The 19,211-nt window shown below is 36.3% G+C and overlaps 5 protein-coding genes across 5 annotated transcripts; 3 read left to right on the forward strand and 2 right to left on the reverse strand.

The window, feature by feature from the left end:
- Positions 1–119: 119 nt before the first annotated feature.
- On the forward strand, positions 120–1,518 carry LOC120327859 (dnaJ homolog subfamily C member 9-like). The gene has a single exon (XM_078114174.1). The coding sequence runs from the start codon at positions 397–399 to the stop codon at positions 1,183–1,185; it is 789 nt and encodes a 262-aa protein (XP_077970300.1). The 5' UTR covers positions 120–396; the 3' UTR covers positions 1,186–1,518.
- A 43-nt stretch (positions 1,519–1,561) lies between these two features.
- LOC120327827 (serine/threonine-protein kinase Chk1-like) lies at positions 1,562–6,578 on the forward strand. Its single transcript, XM_039394187.2, has 9 exons — positions 1,562–1,749; positions 2,052–2,247; positions 2,324–2,449; positions 2,935–3,069; positions 3,450–3,627; positions 4,146–4,269; positions 4,726–4,824; positions 5,131–5,294; positions 5,769–6,578. Exons 1-9 carry the CDS (start codon positions 1,582–1,584, stop codon positions 6,022–6,024), a joined length of 1,446 nt encoding a protein of 481 aa, XP_039250121.2. The 5' UTR covers positions 1,562–1,581; the 3' UTR covers positions 6,025–6,578.
- A 422-nt stretch (positions 6,579–7,000) lies between these two features.
- On the reverse strand, positions 7,001–8,450 carry LOC120327828 (store-operated calcium entry-associated regulatory factor-like). Its single transcript, XM_039394188.2, has one exon. The coding sequence runs from the start codon at positions 8,361–8,363 to the stop codon at positions 7,314–7,316; it is 1,050 nt and encodes a 349-aa protein (XP_039250122.2). The 5' UTR covers positions 8,364–8,450; the 3' UTR covers positions 7,001–7,313.
- Positions 8,451–12,357: 3,907 nt separating this feature from the next.
- LOC144425038 (uncharacterized) lies at positions 12,358–13,579 on the forward strand. Its single transcript, XM_078114173.1, has 2 exons — positions 12,358–12,554; positions 12,762–13,579. Exons 1-2 carry the CDS (start codon positions 12,507–12,509, stop codon positions 13,551–13,553), a joined length of 840 nt encoding a protein of 279 aa, XP_077970299.1. The 5' UTR covers positions 12,358–12,506; the 3' UTR covers positions 13,554–13,579.
- Positions 13,580–13,595: 16 nt separating this feature from the next.
- LOC144425037 (uncharacterized) lies at positions 13,596–17,944 on the reverse strand. Its single transcript, XM_078114171.1, has 10 exons — positions 17,789–17,944; positions 16,921–17,552; positions 16,609–16,827; positions 16,355–16,531; positions 15,978–16,207; positions 15,698–15,826; positions 15,378–15,518; positions 14,769–14,895; positions 14,578–14,698; positions 13,596–14,498 (listed from the first exon to the last, which is right to left on the reverse strand). The coding sequence occupies exons 1-8, from the start codon at positions 17,942–17,944 to the stop codon at positions 14,858–14,860; spliced, it is 1,722 nt and encodes a 573-aa protein (XP_077970297.1). The 3' UTR covers positions 13,596–14,498; positions 14,578–14,698; positions 14,769–14,857.
- Positions 17,945–19,211: the final 1,267 nt, after the last annotated feature.

Genomic DNA, 19,211 nt, shown 5'->3' on the forward strand with positions numbered 1-19,211 from the left:
GAGCCTTGTTAGAAGTAGCATGGATACTATTATAGCTTGAGGTTTACCGCTGCATTTTTCATTCCAAATATGTAACAATTATTCGGAACACTTTCTATGACTAATTTAGTGATGTATGACATGGATCTGATTCTAATCTTAACATGGTAGGTAGACCTCAGATATAGATTAGGTGACATATGACACTTGGCAGTGGACTTCATGCTATAGTAGCACCAATTCATGTTCCCAAAACAATCATATTAAATTGATTGATAAATTGACCGACTTTTATCTGAAAGACATATCTTTAAGTTGGTTCACCTCTCTAGAGACTTGGGGGGGTTATAATTTCTCTATTGCCTATTTTTGTAACTAATTGATTATTTTGTTCTTTGGTAGAATAGAAAACATAAAATGTCTTTTTTGGAGCAATGCGAGGAACAGTTTGGGTCAAAAGACTTGTATAATGTGTTGAATGTATCAAAGGATGCATCAGAAAAACAAATCAAAGCGGCTTATCGTAAAATGTCTTTGAAGGTTCATCCTGATAGGGTAACTGAAGAAGAGAAAGCACTTGCTACTGAAAAATTCCAAATTTTAGGAAAAGTCTATAGCGTACTTTCTGATGAAGAACGTCGGAAAGTTTATGATGAAAGTGGATGTGTAGATAATGAAATTGACAGCGACATTTTTAATTGGAAACAATTTTGGTCGTCAAGATTTGGAAATTTAAACGATGCCATTAAAGAGTTTACTGATGAATACTGGGGCTCGGAAAAGGAAAAAGATGACTTAAAAAAAGCTTATGAGGAATATAAAGGTGATATGAATAAAATAATACAAAATATGTATTGTAGAGCTTTAGATCATGAACAACGATATAGAGAACTGATTGAAGAATGGATCAAAGCTAAGGAATTGCCAAACTATGATAAATTCTCTAAAGAAACCAAAGCAAAACGTTTAGCACGAAAACGTAAATACGAGAAAGAAGCAAAGCATGCAGAAAAAAATGCGAAAGTTTTTGAAAAAGAAATGGGAGATTCCATATCTGACATAGCAAGTATCATTGCCCAAAGAAATGAGGATCGGATGAAGAAACAAGAAGCATTTCTAGACCAAATAGCTGCTAAATATGTGAAACCGAAAAAAGCAAACAGCAAAAAGAAAAAACCTGGCACCAGTAAAAAGAAATCCCCATGAAAATGGTTCATTCCAAAAGTCCCAAGTTCAAAATACTTAATAAAATGTTGAGCTGAATTAACAGTACAAAAATGATCCTATACTGTTTTCAGTAATTGAGAGCAAATTTCTACAGTTTATCAGTTCTACTGTACTATTGCTATAACTTACATACACTTGCATATTTATCTACGTATATTCATGCTTCACAGTGCATGCGTAACAGTGCTGCAGAGGAATTGAAACACTTTTCCTAGTATCATAAATTTATTTTGTCGTTATTAAGACCTAATAATAATACTCGTATTTGTTAATTTTCGTTATTTGAATTCTTCTTTTTGTTCTTTCATTTTTGCAGTAATTTCACTATCTAATCCATGAGATTTTTCAAGCTATTATTGTGTTTAAAAAAATAAGATGACTGCTGCAGCAGTGCCATTTGTAGATGGATGGGATTTCGTTCAAACACTCGGAGAAGGTGCGTATGGTGAGGTTAAACTCGCTATTAACTCAGGAAATGATGAAGCAGTTGCTGTCAAGATAATTGACCTAAAGAAAGCACAAGATGCAGCAGCAATGGATCTGGTAAGATTTTGATAGTAAGAGATTCTCGTGTAATTTTCTTCTAAATAAATATTCAGTTGACCCAAGAGGGTTCGTGCTGTTGCCATAGTCCGATTGGCTCATCATCATAGTATTTCTTTCATCAGGGCATTTCTTACACTCCTAATCGCTCCACATAGGATTTGATTATACTATTAATCTAAAAGGGTGAATACAATTGGAATAACAAGCAAATTTCTACCTTGTAGCACAATGTGTTAACCATCAGTAATTACGGTATGTTATTTAGCATACTGTAAAATTTTGTATCGTGAATTCATCAGATTCGTAAAGAAGTTGGAATACACAAAATGTTGGATCATAAACACATTGTGAAATGTTACGGTACAAGAAAAGAGACAACACATCAATATATATTTCTGGCATATGCAAGTGGTGGAGAATTATTTGATAAGATTGAACCAGATATTGGAATGCCTCCTTCACACGCGCAATCATATTTTAGGCAATTAATTTCAGGTATAAAATCATTTCTTTGAAAAATTATCTTTTCAACTAGTAATTAACATAATTAGTATTTATGTTAATCTTCCAGGTGTTGAATACCTGCATTCTCTTGGAGTGACACACCGTGATATCAAACCAGAAAATTTACTTCTCGATGGAAATAACATTCTTAAGATTGTTGATTTTGGTTTAGCAACAATATTCAGACACAAAGGTAATTTGAAATATATTGCATTAGCTATAGACAGCATTGTGGAATTGGTAGTGTTTTGGTCAAACAAGAACGGAATGAGAGTTCAAATAGCTTGGAATCTGGGGTGGTCTGCGTCAATAGTAAATAGTTCATAGACTCCTCTAAGCCTTGGTGGAACTTAGATACCCTCTGCACATGTTCCAAGAGCTGTTTTGAAATAGCAATGGCTCGTTTCTTCCATTCTTCGAGTTTGGCTCCCCGGTTCTCCCTGTTGTACCAACAATTAAGCTATGTGCTGTTAATGAATTTACAACAGAAAGCAATTGTGATGTACCATGGGATTGTGGTTCTCCCCCAGTAGTTGCCGTTATTCTGACTCGACTATTAATAATAGATAATATTTTAATCATGCTTCTTTTAGGCATGGGCCATATACATATTTTGTCAGAGCAAAATTATTTAAATAAATACCCTAAATTAAATTGTTTATAACTACTCACTCACAGGTAGAGAAAGATTAATCAATAGATGTTGTGGAACACCACCTTATGTCGCACCAGAAGTATTAGTACAAGAACCTTATCATGCCGAACCTGCAGATGTGTGGTCATGTGCAATAGTATTGGTCGCCATGTTAGCAGGTATGTAGGAGAAATATCTATATCAATGAATAGAATAAAAGATAAAGTGAGGTTGATATGTCAAATGTATATGGTGCATTTATTTGCCATAGAAGTTAACATTAGTACCAGATCACCTATATACGTCTTGTCATTTCCCAGCACATTTCATGTGATATGTCCTTGTTAGACATTCCGGGTTAGGATAGCATTTTCTAAATCATAGGCAAACTACAGCGTCTCATCCAGTTGCGTATGAGAATAGCATTGATAATCTTTAAATATACAATCTGAGTGATTCTAAATTACAAGCATCCAAGTACATCGTAGGATAATTTTTGCTGTTTGTTTTTTACATATTCTTGACAACTAAATTTTGGATTGGGAAATGTTTTCTTCAGGTGAACTGCCATGGGATGAACCAAGTGATGGATGCCAAGAATATTGTGATTGGTTAGACAGAAAAGTCCAATTATCACCTTGGAATAAAATTGATACAATACCTCTGGCCCTATTGAGGAGAGTATTGGTCGAATCTCCTGAAAAACGTGCAACTATTGCAACTGTGAAAAAGGACAGGTATGATTAAAATTTTCTTTTATAATTATCAAGAATAGCACGAAAATTTTTCTTAATTTGAGTATCAGTCAACTATATATAGTATTTACTGACTGTAAAAGTGATGATTCAGCACTTGTCCTTGCTTTACAATGGTTCGTGGAAGCTACATTAAAACTGAACTTCTCAATGTCGTCATTTTAAAGAAAATCGCCTAAACTAAACTGGTACACACATCTCCTATGTACTCCCAACAATTCATATCATTCATTTCACCATAATAATTCCCACTATTTGCTTGTTGATTTATATCTATGAAGCATAGGTGGCTGAAACCGAATTTTCCCTTATTTTGAATACTTTTGAAACAGTATTTTTAAATTTGGAATTTAGTTGGTCGAAATAGAGGTTTGCACTAATTAATTTAACATTATATTCAAAAAAATTAGATGTACATCATATTACTTATTGAGAATAGTAAATTATTTGGTACCCACTATGATTAATATGTGTGAAAGCTACATAACATATTCGAACAGATGGTTTGTGAAACCTCTACCATTCAAAAGAAGATCGTCATCATCATTTGACAATTCACCACTCGCAAAACGACTGCTGACTGAATCAGGATCAATCATTATTGCAGTGCAAGATAGGGATGCAGTAAGAACAAATATTTATGTGTACAAGTTAACATCACATGATTGCCTGCATTTGCAAAAGTACATTTTGCACTGCAAGTTCAAGATGTCAATCATTCACTAAAAGTTAAGGTTAATTGAAGTAGTGTGTAACTTTCTACTTCTTCCTCCTATCTGCCTTGTGTTAGTGATTAGTATGCTTCAAGGATATATTAGCAGGAATTAAAATGAGTATATCAAATGGTTCAAAGGGATTGATTCACAAATTTATTGCAATGCTGCATTTATTTCTAATTTACTTGTGCAAGAAAGAACAAAGCCCCGCCCCCGTACATCAAACTCCTGAAGAATAATCACATGTACATCTAGCTCTGAGGTCAACTCAGGGTTTACCAATCAAAATTCAGCGAAAACCTATTTATGGTATATTTGTCAACATCAACAGTATTGATTACTGAATATTTTTTTATTTTATTAGCTTTCTGTCACACAACCTGAACCTCAACTTAACAGCAGTTGCAATGAAATATCTACAGTATCAGTAGACAATTTACTAACTCATGCTTGCTTGTCACAGGTAAAATTCATTTTCTGTTAATTTCTTCAAGATTATATTTTTGTTGTTCGTCTGCATTCACAAATCGGGCTATAGCATGTGTTTGTAATGCACAAAATTTGGGGGCAAATCCCACTGCAAGCTCATGTCAAATATTTCTGTCCAAACAGGACATTCTTCTTGTTTAAAAATGAATCTGAGGCAGTAATACTATGAAAATTTCAACGATAAACTGGAAATCAAATAACTCCCTACTGGTAATCAGTTACGAAAGTTTTCTCGTGCTCATCTTATTGTGCTCAATCTTAAAAATTTTACCCATTTCAGCCTGTCGAAATGGATAATATGCTACTTAGTTCTCAATGGATGAATACACCAGCTACAACACAAAATATGTGGCAGAAACTTGTTAAACGTATGACCAGATTCTGGAGCAGTAAAACTACAGAAGAAACTATTAATGAGATTACGAAAGTTTGCAAAAAGTTTGGGTAAGCTTGGCAGCTAGATTTCGCAATCATTTCGTTTTTTGAATTTGAGTGCTCAGGATCAAACCAAATTTTTGTTAGAATGCTATTTTTTGAGGAGTTGTTGTTCGAATCTGGACTTAGATTATTCCTTAGATTTTAGGAATGGTATATCTGTTGTTTTATCTGTCATATTAAAATTCTAATCCACACTCAGTGGTCTGTCAAACTTTTCTCCTGTCCGGAACGCCGGGCAGTTCCTGTAATGTTATTATACCTAACTTCAAAAATAATTTGGGGGATATACAAATTATAGATGTTGTTGTACATGAGAATAATTAAATTAAAGATCAAGTAGTAGTAAAATGTTTGTAATATTATTAATCAAATCATCAAACTAAGCAAACTCATCCCTATAACGTGCTGCCCGGAGCGACTGCCCTTGAAATTAGGCACTGTGCCCTCCTAATGCTTACACCAGGTTCTCTTTATTCTCAGGCATTCTGTGAAGCAAATGTCACCTGGTATTCTGACGGTTTCTACTACGGACCGACGAAAAAACTCACTTGTTTTTAAAGTTTGTATTATTGAGAATAATTCCAGTGATAACCAGCGCTGTCTGGTGGATTTGCGCTTGTCGAAAGGAGATGGTCTCGAATTTAAACGACATTTCATGAAATTTAAGAAATCATTAAATGCAATTGTCACCAAACAACCATCAATATATGGGACCGAAGTGACGAAAGAAAATTGAGATATGCCGAGTAAAACTGTCTGAAAATGGATGTTATGCATATCTAACATGCTAAAGACAGGTATTAAGTGGGTTGAATGCAATACTTGACAAAGCATTTTGATATACGAAGCCATTGCAATACATTTGCGGTAAACTATGATCATGAACTGTTAGGTTGTGTACTATGGAGTTTTGACTGCGTTGGATTGTTCAAAGATGTGGAAATACAAGTCGTTTTGATTTGCAAAATTTTCATTGGAACTAGGATGCTGAAATTTTGTCATCATTGCCCTTGTTATGCTATTACATGAATCTGGGAATTTCAGCACCATACACATACTTGTGGCAATGAAGGACTATTTTAATTACACAAACATCAACCTGGTATGATTAATGCTGATTATTGAGAGGAAATAGTGACTTCTGTTTATGCTCCATTCAGCATGATGAGTCTGACTGACAACACTGCATTCTTCATACATGCCAATGTTTTTTGAATTTCGTATGAATTTATGATTCATGATATTTTCTTTCCATGTCTACAAAATGACAATAAAACATTTCGCACAATATTGACCATCAGTTGATTACTAGTACACATACAAAGTGTCTTGTCTCTCAGCCTGTTGAATTTATATATATAACAAGGCATTTTTCAATGAAGTAACAGATCATGAGGCAAAATAACAATTACTGCATGGGTTCGTGACTTCAGGGGTGAGGCTTTAGCTATAGACAGCTGGTCCTATGTAATGATGCGAGTAGGATAACATGCTGCATATACGCACAGAACACCAGTGACACTACACTTTGAATGTACCATCCATTTTCCCACATGTTATTTCTGTGAATGACAAATTTTGTGGTTGTGTATTTCGCGACGCGAATCGTAACCGGGAATACTTTTGTTTTGTTCGTTCAGTTGTTATGATAGCTATTCGCGGGCAAGGTTGATGTAATGCGGGGGTTTGTTTCTATACAGATGACAAACTGATAAACAACATTCGATTTTTTAAAAAAAATTGACACTGTAAAAGCAATATGCAACTACATACACCTATTATTTTAAATTATACATCATCAATTTTTCTCCCATCACTTTACTCAGATGATTGAAAGTGATTGCCTATAGTTACAAACACAGTTCAGTTTCTACAAAAGTGAATCTCATTAAACAAATTAACCATTGCAGTATTCATCCTTTTTGAATAACTAATATGGAATAATACAGAAAAAAAATCATGTGGAAGTGCAAAACATTACATATGTACAAACAAAATATGAAAGTAAAAGGAGCAAAGACAATGTTATCTTCTTGAGGTCCCCCCAAACCCAGATGCAGTCCTTGATGTTCCAGATGATGACGACCTGCTGCCTCTGTATGTGGTATGAGATGTTCCCGATTGCCAGGAGTTGCCCCATCCTCGATTTCCTCCCCACCCACTGCTACCCCATCCACGATTACCACCCCATCCGCTTCCACCCCACCCTCCATTGTATCCAGTGCCATAATTATTTCTTGGATACCCATATCCATAATTATTGCCTCTTCGTCCAAAAAGATAACCAAGTACACCTCCCCATCCCATGCCAGACCAAAAGCCACCAGCAGGTGATGAATTGTTTGTTGTCGTTGAAGAAGATGTACGTGTCCTGTCGCCGGTAGAATCAGAATACGCTGGTGGAGGTTCATAATTGCCACCAGTCTGTGAGTACTCTGGTTTGAAACCATAAGGAGGTGGTTGGTTACCAGGAGGTGATCTATGGTTAGAACTGGTACCTCTGGAATGGTTCGGTTGATTTTCACTTACAGCAGAACACATTTTATAAATTAGGAACACAATCGCCCCAACAACCAATAATCCCAGAAAACAAGATCCTGAAGACTCTTTATGCTGTAAGTTTGATTGTCCGTAACTATACCCACCCCAACTATTTTGGTTTCTGGATTTTCCTGCATCAGTTACATCAATTGTGTACTCCAAACCACAAGATCCTTTCAAAACATAGGGATCGTCTGGGTAGTCATAACCTTCACAAGTAACTTGTACTTTCCCAAAACGATACGAGTCATCCATATCAGTTTTGCATTCCCATTGAACATCATGGCCATCGAATCCCACATTTCTGCATTGGACTGTATGTGGAACAAAACCATGGCACCCCGCAACTCCTCCAACACATTTCAACTGTGGCACAGGAGATGACCTTCGCCCGGTTGTCATTTGACCTTGATGAAGTGTTATTGCAGAAATATCACGTAAAAGTACTCGATCCGAACCAAAACCAAATGTCCACATACATGGTGTACAACATAGTATAACAATTCCAAGTAGTATGGTTATTTTTAACCACATTGTTCCAGAAGTTATTCAATCACAAATTAATTTCAAGTCTACAACTGTTCAATATTAATTTCTGAAATGCAGTAAGCACTTCATTACTGGGTCTATGACTATATTTTATAAAACCAGGAAATAATTTCCAGTTGGCTGCTTTTTACATGACCAGACATGCAGAAACTGCGGCCTTGGTAAATGGCATTGTTGGACAAAAATAGGCTTAGCCTATGTATGTATTTCAGGTGTCATTTCATTGAAGTTGCAAAGCATAAATTTATGCTTGGTCACAAAACACAATGTAAAGTATTTTATGAATCATGGACAATATCACTGAAAACGTTGCTGACAATTTGCTCAATAAGACCCCGAGCAACCCAAGACTGTATCAGGTTTTACAATTAGGATATTTTCTATCAGTTTGGGTGATATTTGAATTTTCTCAAATTTCAACAAATTCCTTTCTACCCTCATAATATTTCATCAATATTAGCGGGGAATCAAAAAAAATTCTAATATGTGTGAAGCTACCTAAAGTTGTACCTCCTATTTATAATAAATATTAACTATGAATATGATTTTACCATATTACAAATGGCAACAGAGATTTATTTTCCACAAACAAAAATCAAAAACAGCTACTGCTGTACTGGGACAATATTATGATATTAGTTGGATGAAAGTATCATTTGAGGCCATCAACACTGCTGACCCAGAAATACAAGTGCAGTTTTAAGTATTCTGTGGCATCTGCAGCTGCCGCAAAACCATGGCAGTATTTCCATACCATGGCCGCTACGGCCAAACTCATGGCAACTGACTTTTTATCTGCCACAAACCAATGTCGAGCTGCCGTTACCGCGGCAGCAAATTGAAAATCAATGGCAGGTAAAATTTTGCTGCCGTAACCGCGGCAGGTGGGCCGTAAAGACAGGGCTGTCTATTATGGTGACAAATATTAGGTAAGTTGGAACGTTTTTCTTATGGATACAGTTTTGATTGATTTGGGGTTAGGGTTAGGGTTTAAGTCGATATAATTCCACATGATCAATTAAAATCTGGTACATTAATTTGTGAATATACCGTTAATACTGATTACTGAATAGCGATATAAAACCATGGCAAGAGCTGCCGCGGTTCGTTCGTGGCAGGAGCTGCCATGAAGTGGTAAGAACTGCGCCTCCAGAAATATATGCTGTATGAAAGCATTCATTCGATAGCATTAACAGTAGTCATGATTGCAGAATTTAAAATAAATAATAAAGAAATGAGTTGGCAATTACTATAATTCAATATAACAAATGAGAGGTGGGACTGTGTGAAGTTTTGAGCAAAGCACTCCGAGAAACTTGAGGAAATTAATCCAGTAATCAGTCAATATAGGCATTTGTAACATTAGTTCCCTAGAGCCTACGTACCAGGCTCAAATATGGAAAGTAAATATACCTGATTAAGCAGACACATTTTCAATGATTTAAATGTAAGAATACCATTGGAGTTACCATATCCACCACAGAAAACGTTTAAATATTGATGGATTTCTGGATTTTAAAACGTAGGAGTATTTGATCAAAATAACGAGTAAATTTGATTGGAAAAATCAATCATGAGCCACACATGAACTTTGGTCAATTGTGCCTCCCGCAGTTATGCTCGGAACCTACCGTAACTACCAAGGCAGGCGCTAAAAGAAATCGAATATAAACACTCATTCTTTACGATTCTCGGTACGGACACCAGTGTCGAAGACTAATCCTTATCAACAGACTGTCTGTTTCAATTACTTAAGCAAGGTACTATTTACGCTATTAGGTCGTAACTTACTCCGTTGAGATACAACTTACTAACAACTAGACCTAGCCTATAACAACTGCTTCGCACAGACGCGGAAGTGCTTTATAAAACATATTGGGCGAATGAAGGCGGGACACGCATCACACATACGTGTCCAGTGCATTTCGGTCCCATGACCACTCGCTCACCAGACTTGTTGCAATTCAAGCTTTCGACTTGCGTAGTAAGATTTTAATGTTTCACTCTCCTTTTACAGTTTACATAGTGTCATAATACAGTAATATAATGACACCCATACAAAAATTGGCGGAATTATAGCAATGCAACAAAGTGACAAAGTACCGAGTGTTGTATTGTATAAAAACGGTCGAGATCTTAGTCGAACTTCAAAACATGGCGTGCTTGATACTACTACCTTATAAACTTTGAATTAAAGCTGTGGTTTCCAACTTCATCGTGAAATTTCTACGTTCGCTCAATTAGATCGTTTTATTCTCCCTTGCTTTGCATGAAAACTCTGTTTCCGTGATTTGTTAGATCTTTAATGGATTCATATCTAGTGTTATGCACAAGTCAATCTCCCCCTTTTGTACAGTTAAAATAGTTTATAATATGTGCACGAATAAGTATTGTAGAAATAATAAAGGACTTAAGAATATAAATAATACTCCTCAAGAATGACAAAATTTCTCCCCAAGGTGAAATTCCTTCTCGACTAGGGAAACGTTGTATTAGAGTAGCCTACAGCAGGGCTACTCAACTATTTTTATCGAAGATCCGCATACAAAACTTCAAAATTATTTGGGTCCGGTGTTTTCACAAATTATATTTCGGCATCCTCAAACTACAGGAGTGGTGACTCCTCTACGGCCCATGGGCCGGGGCCACGGCCCATCTAATTGGGCCACATGGGCCGTGGCCCATAGCTTGATGGGCCGCGGCCCCATCAGGAAAAATTCAATTATCTTAACAAAATTTTAAATTTTTACCAAATTGTCAATATTCGAACCAAAAAAATATACTCCTGTAGTATGTGTACCAGGTTAGGGTTAGGACAAAAAAAATTCAGATTTTTTACATTATAGTTCTATTATGAGTTCGGGGACTGTCTGTGTTAGCCAAGTGAATAGTTTCTTTACACAACTTGATGGGCCGCGGCCCATAGCCTGATGGGCCGAGGCCCAATTCGATGGGCCGTGGCCCCGGCCCATGGGCCGCAGAGGAGTCACCACTCCCACTCTCCTCAAACGCACACTTCCTCGACCGGCTAATGATTATCAGCTAATCAAGCTTGTTTGTTATGGTGTTATAGTTTTTTTCATATATATTCGAAACAATAAAAGTCACTTTATAAAATGAAACTTTATAAGTGATGCTAATGGTCCAAAATAAAGAATTAGGTGCGGTCCGAATCAAATACTAGAAAGGTCCAGATTCGGACCGCGGGCTGAGTAGCCCAGGCCTACAGTACAGGAATAAGAAGATCTTCAATAATAACCATATATTTGCACGCTCTTCAGTTTAGAACAAAGCAACGACTAACATACCGGAAAATATAATATAAGTTTGGGAACTACAGTAAAAACAGAAACAAAAAAACGGAATTCATTCGAATAAAAATGGTATGTATTTTCCAATTAAGTTCATCGTGTTCGAACACATAAAGTCAACTACGGAGTACATGTAAAATGGCCATGGACAATGTTTGTGCAGTTGAACAATTTATAGTTACAGGCATATTTAAATTTATATATACAGATATTTAGCTCACATATGGGAAGAAAATTAACTATGTGGACTATTTTGAAAAATCCCACATTTACTGATTCGAACAACATTTCCTATTAAATGAAAAAATTACTTGCCCAAATGAAACTGTAGGATAGGTGTACGTTTGCGAGACGCAATAATTTATTTATTCGTATATTTCATACATCGGAAATGTGCATATCATAATTGTCAGTGACTCACTGCAGTGATATAGTCGTTGTGGTACCAAATTGTGTCTTCTAATGAAACGTTACTTCGATCACAAATAGATTGGTATAAAAAGACATTATTTGAGGCAGAGTGGTCCAAACCCAGGCCCGCGGGCCACATGTGGCCCGCCGCTCCATTTTCTGTGGCTCGCGCCGCATTCTGAGAGTAGTCAAAATATCGTATATTAAATTGCTTCTCATGAAATAAATCAGAAAAATTGTTGACATATTGTTGTTATATCATAGCCATTATATAACTAGTCTGGAAGGCCGTATACTGACCTGTTGTTCACAGCGTCATCTAGTGTTGGCGTGGGTAATCCAAAACCACGGCGTCGTCTGCTCTATATTTTTAGGCCGCTCGCTGCTAACGTTATTCAAAGTTCGAATGAAAATGGATTTATCTGAGGAAGAAATGCTTGAATTTTTTGATGACGTGAGTTATATAAAATTGGTTGCTATACTAAATTAGGATTTGGTCCTGAAATAATGAATAGTAGTTTAATATATGAATGCAGAAGCCGGCTTTGGTTTGACTAAAAATTTGGGCAGTATTTTTACATTACATTTAAATTTTGCTTTATATAAATACTTACGGCATATACTTTTTTAGACCAGAGTTTATACCTAAACTATTTTACAGCTTGATGACGAGATAGAAGAAAAATGGGGCATATCTGTAGTAGAAATTGACTACGGAAGCGTTGACTGCAAGAAGCAACTGCAGATTGCACTGAGTGATTTGAACATCCAGTTGAACCAGGAATCACCACTGTGGGAGGAAGTTTTGGCGGATTTGATGGAAATTTCTAGGGAAGAGTCCAGAATTAAAATGACAGCTGAATACATTAAAAAATTGCAGAAGCCATACTCTAACAATTCTGAAATACCTCATTTGGATGTAAAACGAATAATCAAAACTGCTGCACCGAAAATTATAAAAGAAGCATTTCAGGTAACCCTAACTGAGCCGTTCATGCAAATTTCTGTAACCGAAGACGATGAAAAGGTGATAGAGTACCTAGCTGGGGGATTGCTAAAATGGGGAATGAAGCGTCTAGGTGGAGAAGGTGCTTCATGGTGCGAAAGCCACGCTTCTGTGCGCGATCTTCCTGATTGCTTTCAAGAACGCAATAGAGGCGGTCTCATATCAGCATCCGAAACATTCGTTCGCTTCCTTATCTCTGTGGAACGTGAATTCCGGTCTCAAGTTTGCAAAAGGATAATAGATGAACGACGTATTATTGGAAATATTGACATGGACCCCTTCAGCCCCAGTGAATCCAGTATTCTGACAATTCTCGTGCGAAGATTTATTCGAACAAGGGCCCATATCCATTGCAATACTGAACTGCAGAATAACGTGTTAAAAAAAACAACTGGACCCAAATCATATGGACTTCGCGATGCTTTGAAGGATTGTTTTTCCAAGTAATCTCATCATTATACCAAAACAATAAAAATTAGCCAACGGAACTAGTTTCATTTTGTGTTTTTTTAGCATAAGAAATACCATAGGTAAACTGAACAGGAATTTTGACACTAATATGAAGAATTACACAGACCTGGTAGAGAGAAACAAAAAATACACAGGCCAATAATTGATAGCTATTTTTAAAACATGGATGAGGTTCCATAAAATTATACGGGGAAAGAGAAACTTTTTTTTTTGAATTCAGTCTCTCGAATAAGAGGCATTTTTGGCGATCCATCGATTAATATAAAAATACAATTTTGGATACATAAACTATTATTAAAAGCAGAGACGGGCCAGTCACTAAAATTAGAAACGATTTAAGAAAATGAACTAGTACTAGAATCCGGATGTATTCGAAGCAAAAAGTTCAGCTTCTGGAAATTTATCAATCATTTTTAATCGCAACATTAGAACCAAAAACACTATTAAAAGATTTTACAACATCTATTGATCTGGAGTTTGATGTGAACAAACTTAAGGTAGGGTTTCCAGTACGGGAACCTCGATCGCGTTGATGACCAAAATATGCCTCTAGAGGGTCTTGGTTAATACGCCGTGGTAAAACATAGCTCGCACCACTGCTCAGAACAATACGAATAATCGCAGCCATTGAAACGGATGCCATTCTCAAGCCATTTCTTGTGGCATCACTGAGCAGCATTTTCTGGCGATTAACATCTCCTACTAGTGGCCGACTGTACGCCTTTTCTTCCCAATCATCCAGGTATTTTAGAAAATCTTTCTCAAGCCATTCTATTCTTTTATCATAGATGTTGTAAAAAGGCTGGCGAGATGGTTTAGCATTTTTATTCTGGAATCCTGAGTTCATGCAGTCAAACCACTTGTCTGAATTTAGAATAAACTCTGCTAAAGCAGAAAAACCTCGATTTTCTATGGCTTTACCTAAAAAAAATTATGGGTTTGAAATAGAGGTGAATCAAATTCATGCTGTTTTTTAACCTTGAAGAAGTATATATCTTACCTACAGTATAAGACAAAGTTTGTGCTGCGATACGTACACTCATTTTTTCCCAGGGACTCGGATTAATATGTGATTCAGTGATTTTATGAAAGAGCCTCAACTCTCCCCGCTTTAGATCTTCCTAAAAAGAAATTTCATTTCATGATGAAAGTGTTAAGCAGAGGCTTTCACAGCGACATATAGATTCATACCCTTATTAGCTGCTTTACAGGTTCCATATAGATGTCTTCTCCGTTCCACAGATTTTTTTTCGTACTGAGCAAATTATTACGACAGGTTTTCAAAAGGTGAGGTGGATCCGGCAGCATGTAGATGTACCTTTGAATTTAAAATTTTTGCATTACAACCATGCCTTGAGACATATGAGTGCCATCACATACAAATGTTTTGTATACCGAGTAACATCAGCAGGGTTTCTCATTCTGTAAGGAATCCTGTCCTCTTTGGCTGCCATTAAATTTATAGCTGACCTATTTGCTGCAAGACCATCAACTTCAAAATGAAACCAAATCTTTATAATTCTGATACTGATATATTCAGGTGCTTAACTAGACTTAGCTGTAATATAACACACAAGAATGCAATGAATTATTACAACTTTTCTGTATCTTTCTCGTCTTTCTGTGTTTCTTTCACTAATATCTGTGTGACACCATTGTTACAAATTTTGTACAGAAATAGTTCTATGCTTGACTACATGCTTTTCCATGGCTAAATGCACACAACTTGAAAAAAATACCTATCTATGTCTGATCAAAATGATTCAACGTATAACAGAAACCACTGAAAAATTAACTTACAAACAATAGCAAGGATAACACAATGAGTCTGGTGAGGTATTTCCACCAAAAGGTCACATAATAATAGGACAAGATCCTCTGCATTGATTCCAGCCGTGGGATAATACGCAAGAACGCCATCCAATTTGTGATTTGTGATGCCTGTGAAATAATGATATAGTTTTAGGCGGCTATCATAACACCTCAAGCAAAGGAAGTAGTTACTGGTTGTTATATTCCAAGTGTGAACCGTGGAGTTGCACAATTGTACAGTGAAAAATGGAATGTGTGCACAGGCACTAAAATATAGGAGTGGCGTCTCTTATTGAAAATAACTTTACCTCGAACATATATCGCAAGGACATGATTGGCAATCCTGTTATACGATTTGGACAAATTGTTAATGCATTCATTTCCAAAATCGACATAACCTGTAACCTCCCCAGTGGATGATTTGAACACAAGATCTTCTGAAACAGAAAAAAAATTCTTTCTAAGCTGCGAAAATTCATGTATATTCTGGAGAAAAAATAGTAGATTTTGCATCAGGAGTTGCATAGCCAAATTAATAAAAAAAAAAATAAGCCTACTCATTCTACTGAAACGTATAATCTGAACTACCTTTTATAGACATTTCATCAACTGCAAGTACAACCATTTTGTCACATTCTTTCTCTGCAGAATCTGCTTCTAATTGTATACGCGCAGCAATGGATTTTTGAAATCCGTATTCACATGAACCACAGAAAGCATTTCTGCTATTTTGCAGTGTACGTGGAGCAGGCAAGACCATGATTCTTTGTATGAATTTATACGCAGATGGTGACTTTGCATACAACATGAGACAGTAACTAAAAGTAACAATTGATGTGAACTACAAACAATATCTCCCAGGTCTTTAAATAACTGGTCTATCAATATAACAAGCAAAAAGGTAGTCAAAATCGCCAGAGAGATGAATGAATTTAATAATAATAATCCGAAGTAGATTTACCAACCGAATAATAGATGGTGGATATCTCCTTCCAAATTTACTGTTAGATTTTTGCAAATGTTGCTGAACTTCCCACCAGTCTTTTAAAAACTCATCCTCTGACAATCCTTCAATCATGGAGGACATATTTGTTGAAACCATGATGCCAGCCTTTCGTACCTCATTTTCAAGATCACTTAAACTGCAAATAGTTTGTAAAACATGAAAGTAAATGAAAACAAAAGCCTTCGTCAATGGTCATTGCGTATAATAACTCACCGCTGTCTATTTATATTAGCTAGTGCGACCAATCTTTCTTTACTAGCTGTAGCATAAGTACACCGATTAGCAAGTGGAACATGTTTTAGTTTTTCGAATCTATTGGTTTTTCGCTTGTCACTGTCTTGATCATGCACATGGAGACGCATACAAGTAGAGCAGATGTTGGGTCTTGCACCAGCATAAGAATACGCTATTTCACATTGAGAGCTGATATATCTGTATTGATACAATACCAAAGATAAATTCAACAAAAATACAATTAATTATATATCTGTATAGTATATCTGACTGAACACAAATATATCTTACCTTAATTTCAAGGAAATTTCGCCAGTATCTTCTATTTCTGCAACACTTCTGGGAATCCATGAACTCTTTGTGGAAACAACATTATAACCAAAACAAGGAGTGAGATCAACCAAGTTTTTGAGTAAGATTGAAATTGAAATTCCTCTCAAACTTAGTGTCGATGATATAGTGGAAGAGTAAACTCCAGCAAAAGCGCAAGAAAAGTAAAATGGTTTTTGATCAAATTGGCAAATTAAAAGGCTTATTTCCGGTGTCGCATGTAAACTGTGATTAGAGTAGTATGTGAAATGAGCTTTGTGTGCATTAATTCGATGCATTCTCCAGTTTTTCAGGGTAATACTTTCAAAAGCTGTAATTATTTCATTGATGGAATTGTAAATCGAAGATTGAGATGATGAAGATGGACAGTCATTTGTGGATGAATATTTGGGAACAATCCTTCTTGGTGGGCAAAGAGATACTTCATGCGATTTTCTTGGCAAACATTTTGTAGGTAATGCTCCAAACTTAATCCAACTTCTTTTATTGGTCTTTTGGATATCTTCATCCTCGAAATGATCACCACAAATTCTGACCTTACCATCCTCAACTTTGCTTTTGAAATTAGGAGAGAAGCGATATTTGAACACAACCTGGGTGCAATAGAAAATTACTTAGCAATTAATATTGCAAAATAAGTGAGTTAATTAGAATACATAATATTAGAATGCATAAAGCACAAAATACACAGTGAAAACTCTTTAGGCTACTTCACATACATCAGTTGCATGCAGCATATTTCTGAAATGGAAGCATAAACTTCACCCATGCTTTTGATGGCCGAAATGAAATACGGAAGAAAGGGGAAAATTGTCGATACCAAACAAACCTGATGAAACTTTTGTGCCCATTCCTTTGAAGGCATTCCAAATTTCTTATTCTTACCATCCGGGACATGATACAAATGGTCACCATTCCCGGATGAACTTTTGCAACCAGGAATGCAGCAGTATGATCCAGACCATCGATGCTTGCTTGGAACCATAATTAAATCTGTAACTTACCTGAAAAGCAAATTACTGGCGTAAAAGTGATTAAAAATTGACAGCACCGGTACTACGGTACCGGTACCTGTATCGCAGTGGCTTACGATAGGATTCTGAACTGCCTTTCCTGCATATACGGTATATATTCATATTTTATAATAATATTATGCATTTTTATTTTCAGTTTTCTATATCTTGTCAACTTCGCGCAACTTCAAATCTGTAAACATACCCTGTAAAAAATCCAACAACGCCTGTATGATTCGATTGTCCAGCGGACGACAGAGGTGTAAAACCCACGCTAACACCAGATGTCGCTGTCAACAACTCGGTGTCATGCAAGAAAGCTAAAGCTTCCAGACTAGTTATATAATGGCTATGGTTATATCACTACTGTGACTGAATTGACTAGTATGATGGCTAGTTGAAGCAACTAGCGAAGTTGAAGATGTGATGGGCAGTCTAAATTGTTACCTGGATTCCGATCGTTTTGGTTGGGAATATATGCCGACAATATAGGCCTGATAGAAAACTAAAAATCAAATGCGAATTCGATTAGCCTAGTGTTTACACAATAGGCCATGGGCCGAAAGCCGTACGGTGTCGACTGTCGGTTGGTGGTGACTGTTTGGGGGGAATGTCAACTTTGTATCATTCGATTCAGAAATGATTCCTGATTACGGTAAACTAAAGTTGACATCCTCAAAGTGGAGCAATTACGCGCAAAAGGCGCCGAAACTTGCCTTGTCGCGCCACCTCAATCGGATTAATGACGTAAAAAAATCTTTCGTCACGCTTGGTTGGTTTGCGAATAAAAACGTAAAATAGACGTATTTTGTAATTCTTATTTTACATGTTTTAATATTTTTCAATTTATATAATTTTTTTGTGAACGTTTACGCGCAATTTTGTAATAAATCTCCGCTATCCGTCGCTATCGTTGCTAGGCTACGGGCGAAGCCGCCGACTGTCGTCTGCCAGTAGTTCGACTGCTATTATTTTTACGTTCCGTTTCAGGTTCAGTGTTCGGTGATTTCAATGAGATTCCGATAGATATTAAACTATGTCAGAAACCACATGCTGTATACACTACCACGACTGCGACGATGGCCTTTTGACTGAGATATCGGTCAAAAGTTGTAAAAGGATATGGTAGGCTATAGTTCATTAGCCTGGAAAGATTTGGAATGTGAGGTAGATAAAGAAATAGCAATAAATATTTTGAAGTTGGATGAAGATATTCTTAAAACTAAGCAATGCCACAAA

Source organism: Styela clava, chromosome 7, assembly GCF_964204865.1.
Source record: "Styela clava chromosome 7, kaStyClav1.hap1.2, whole genome shotgun sequence".
Taxonomy (NCBI): domain Eukaryota; kingdom Metazoa; phylum Chordata; class Ascidiacea; order Stolidobranchia; family Styelidae; genus Styela; species Styela clava.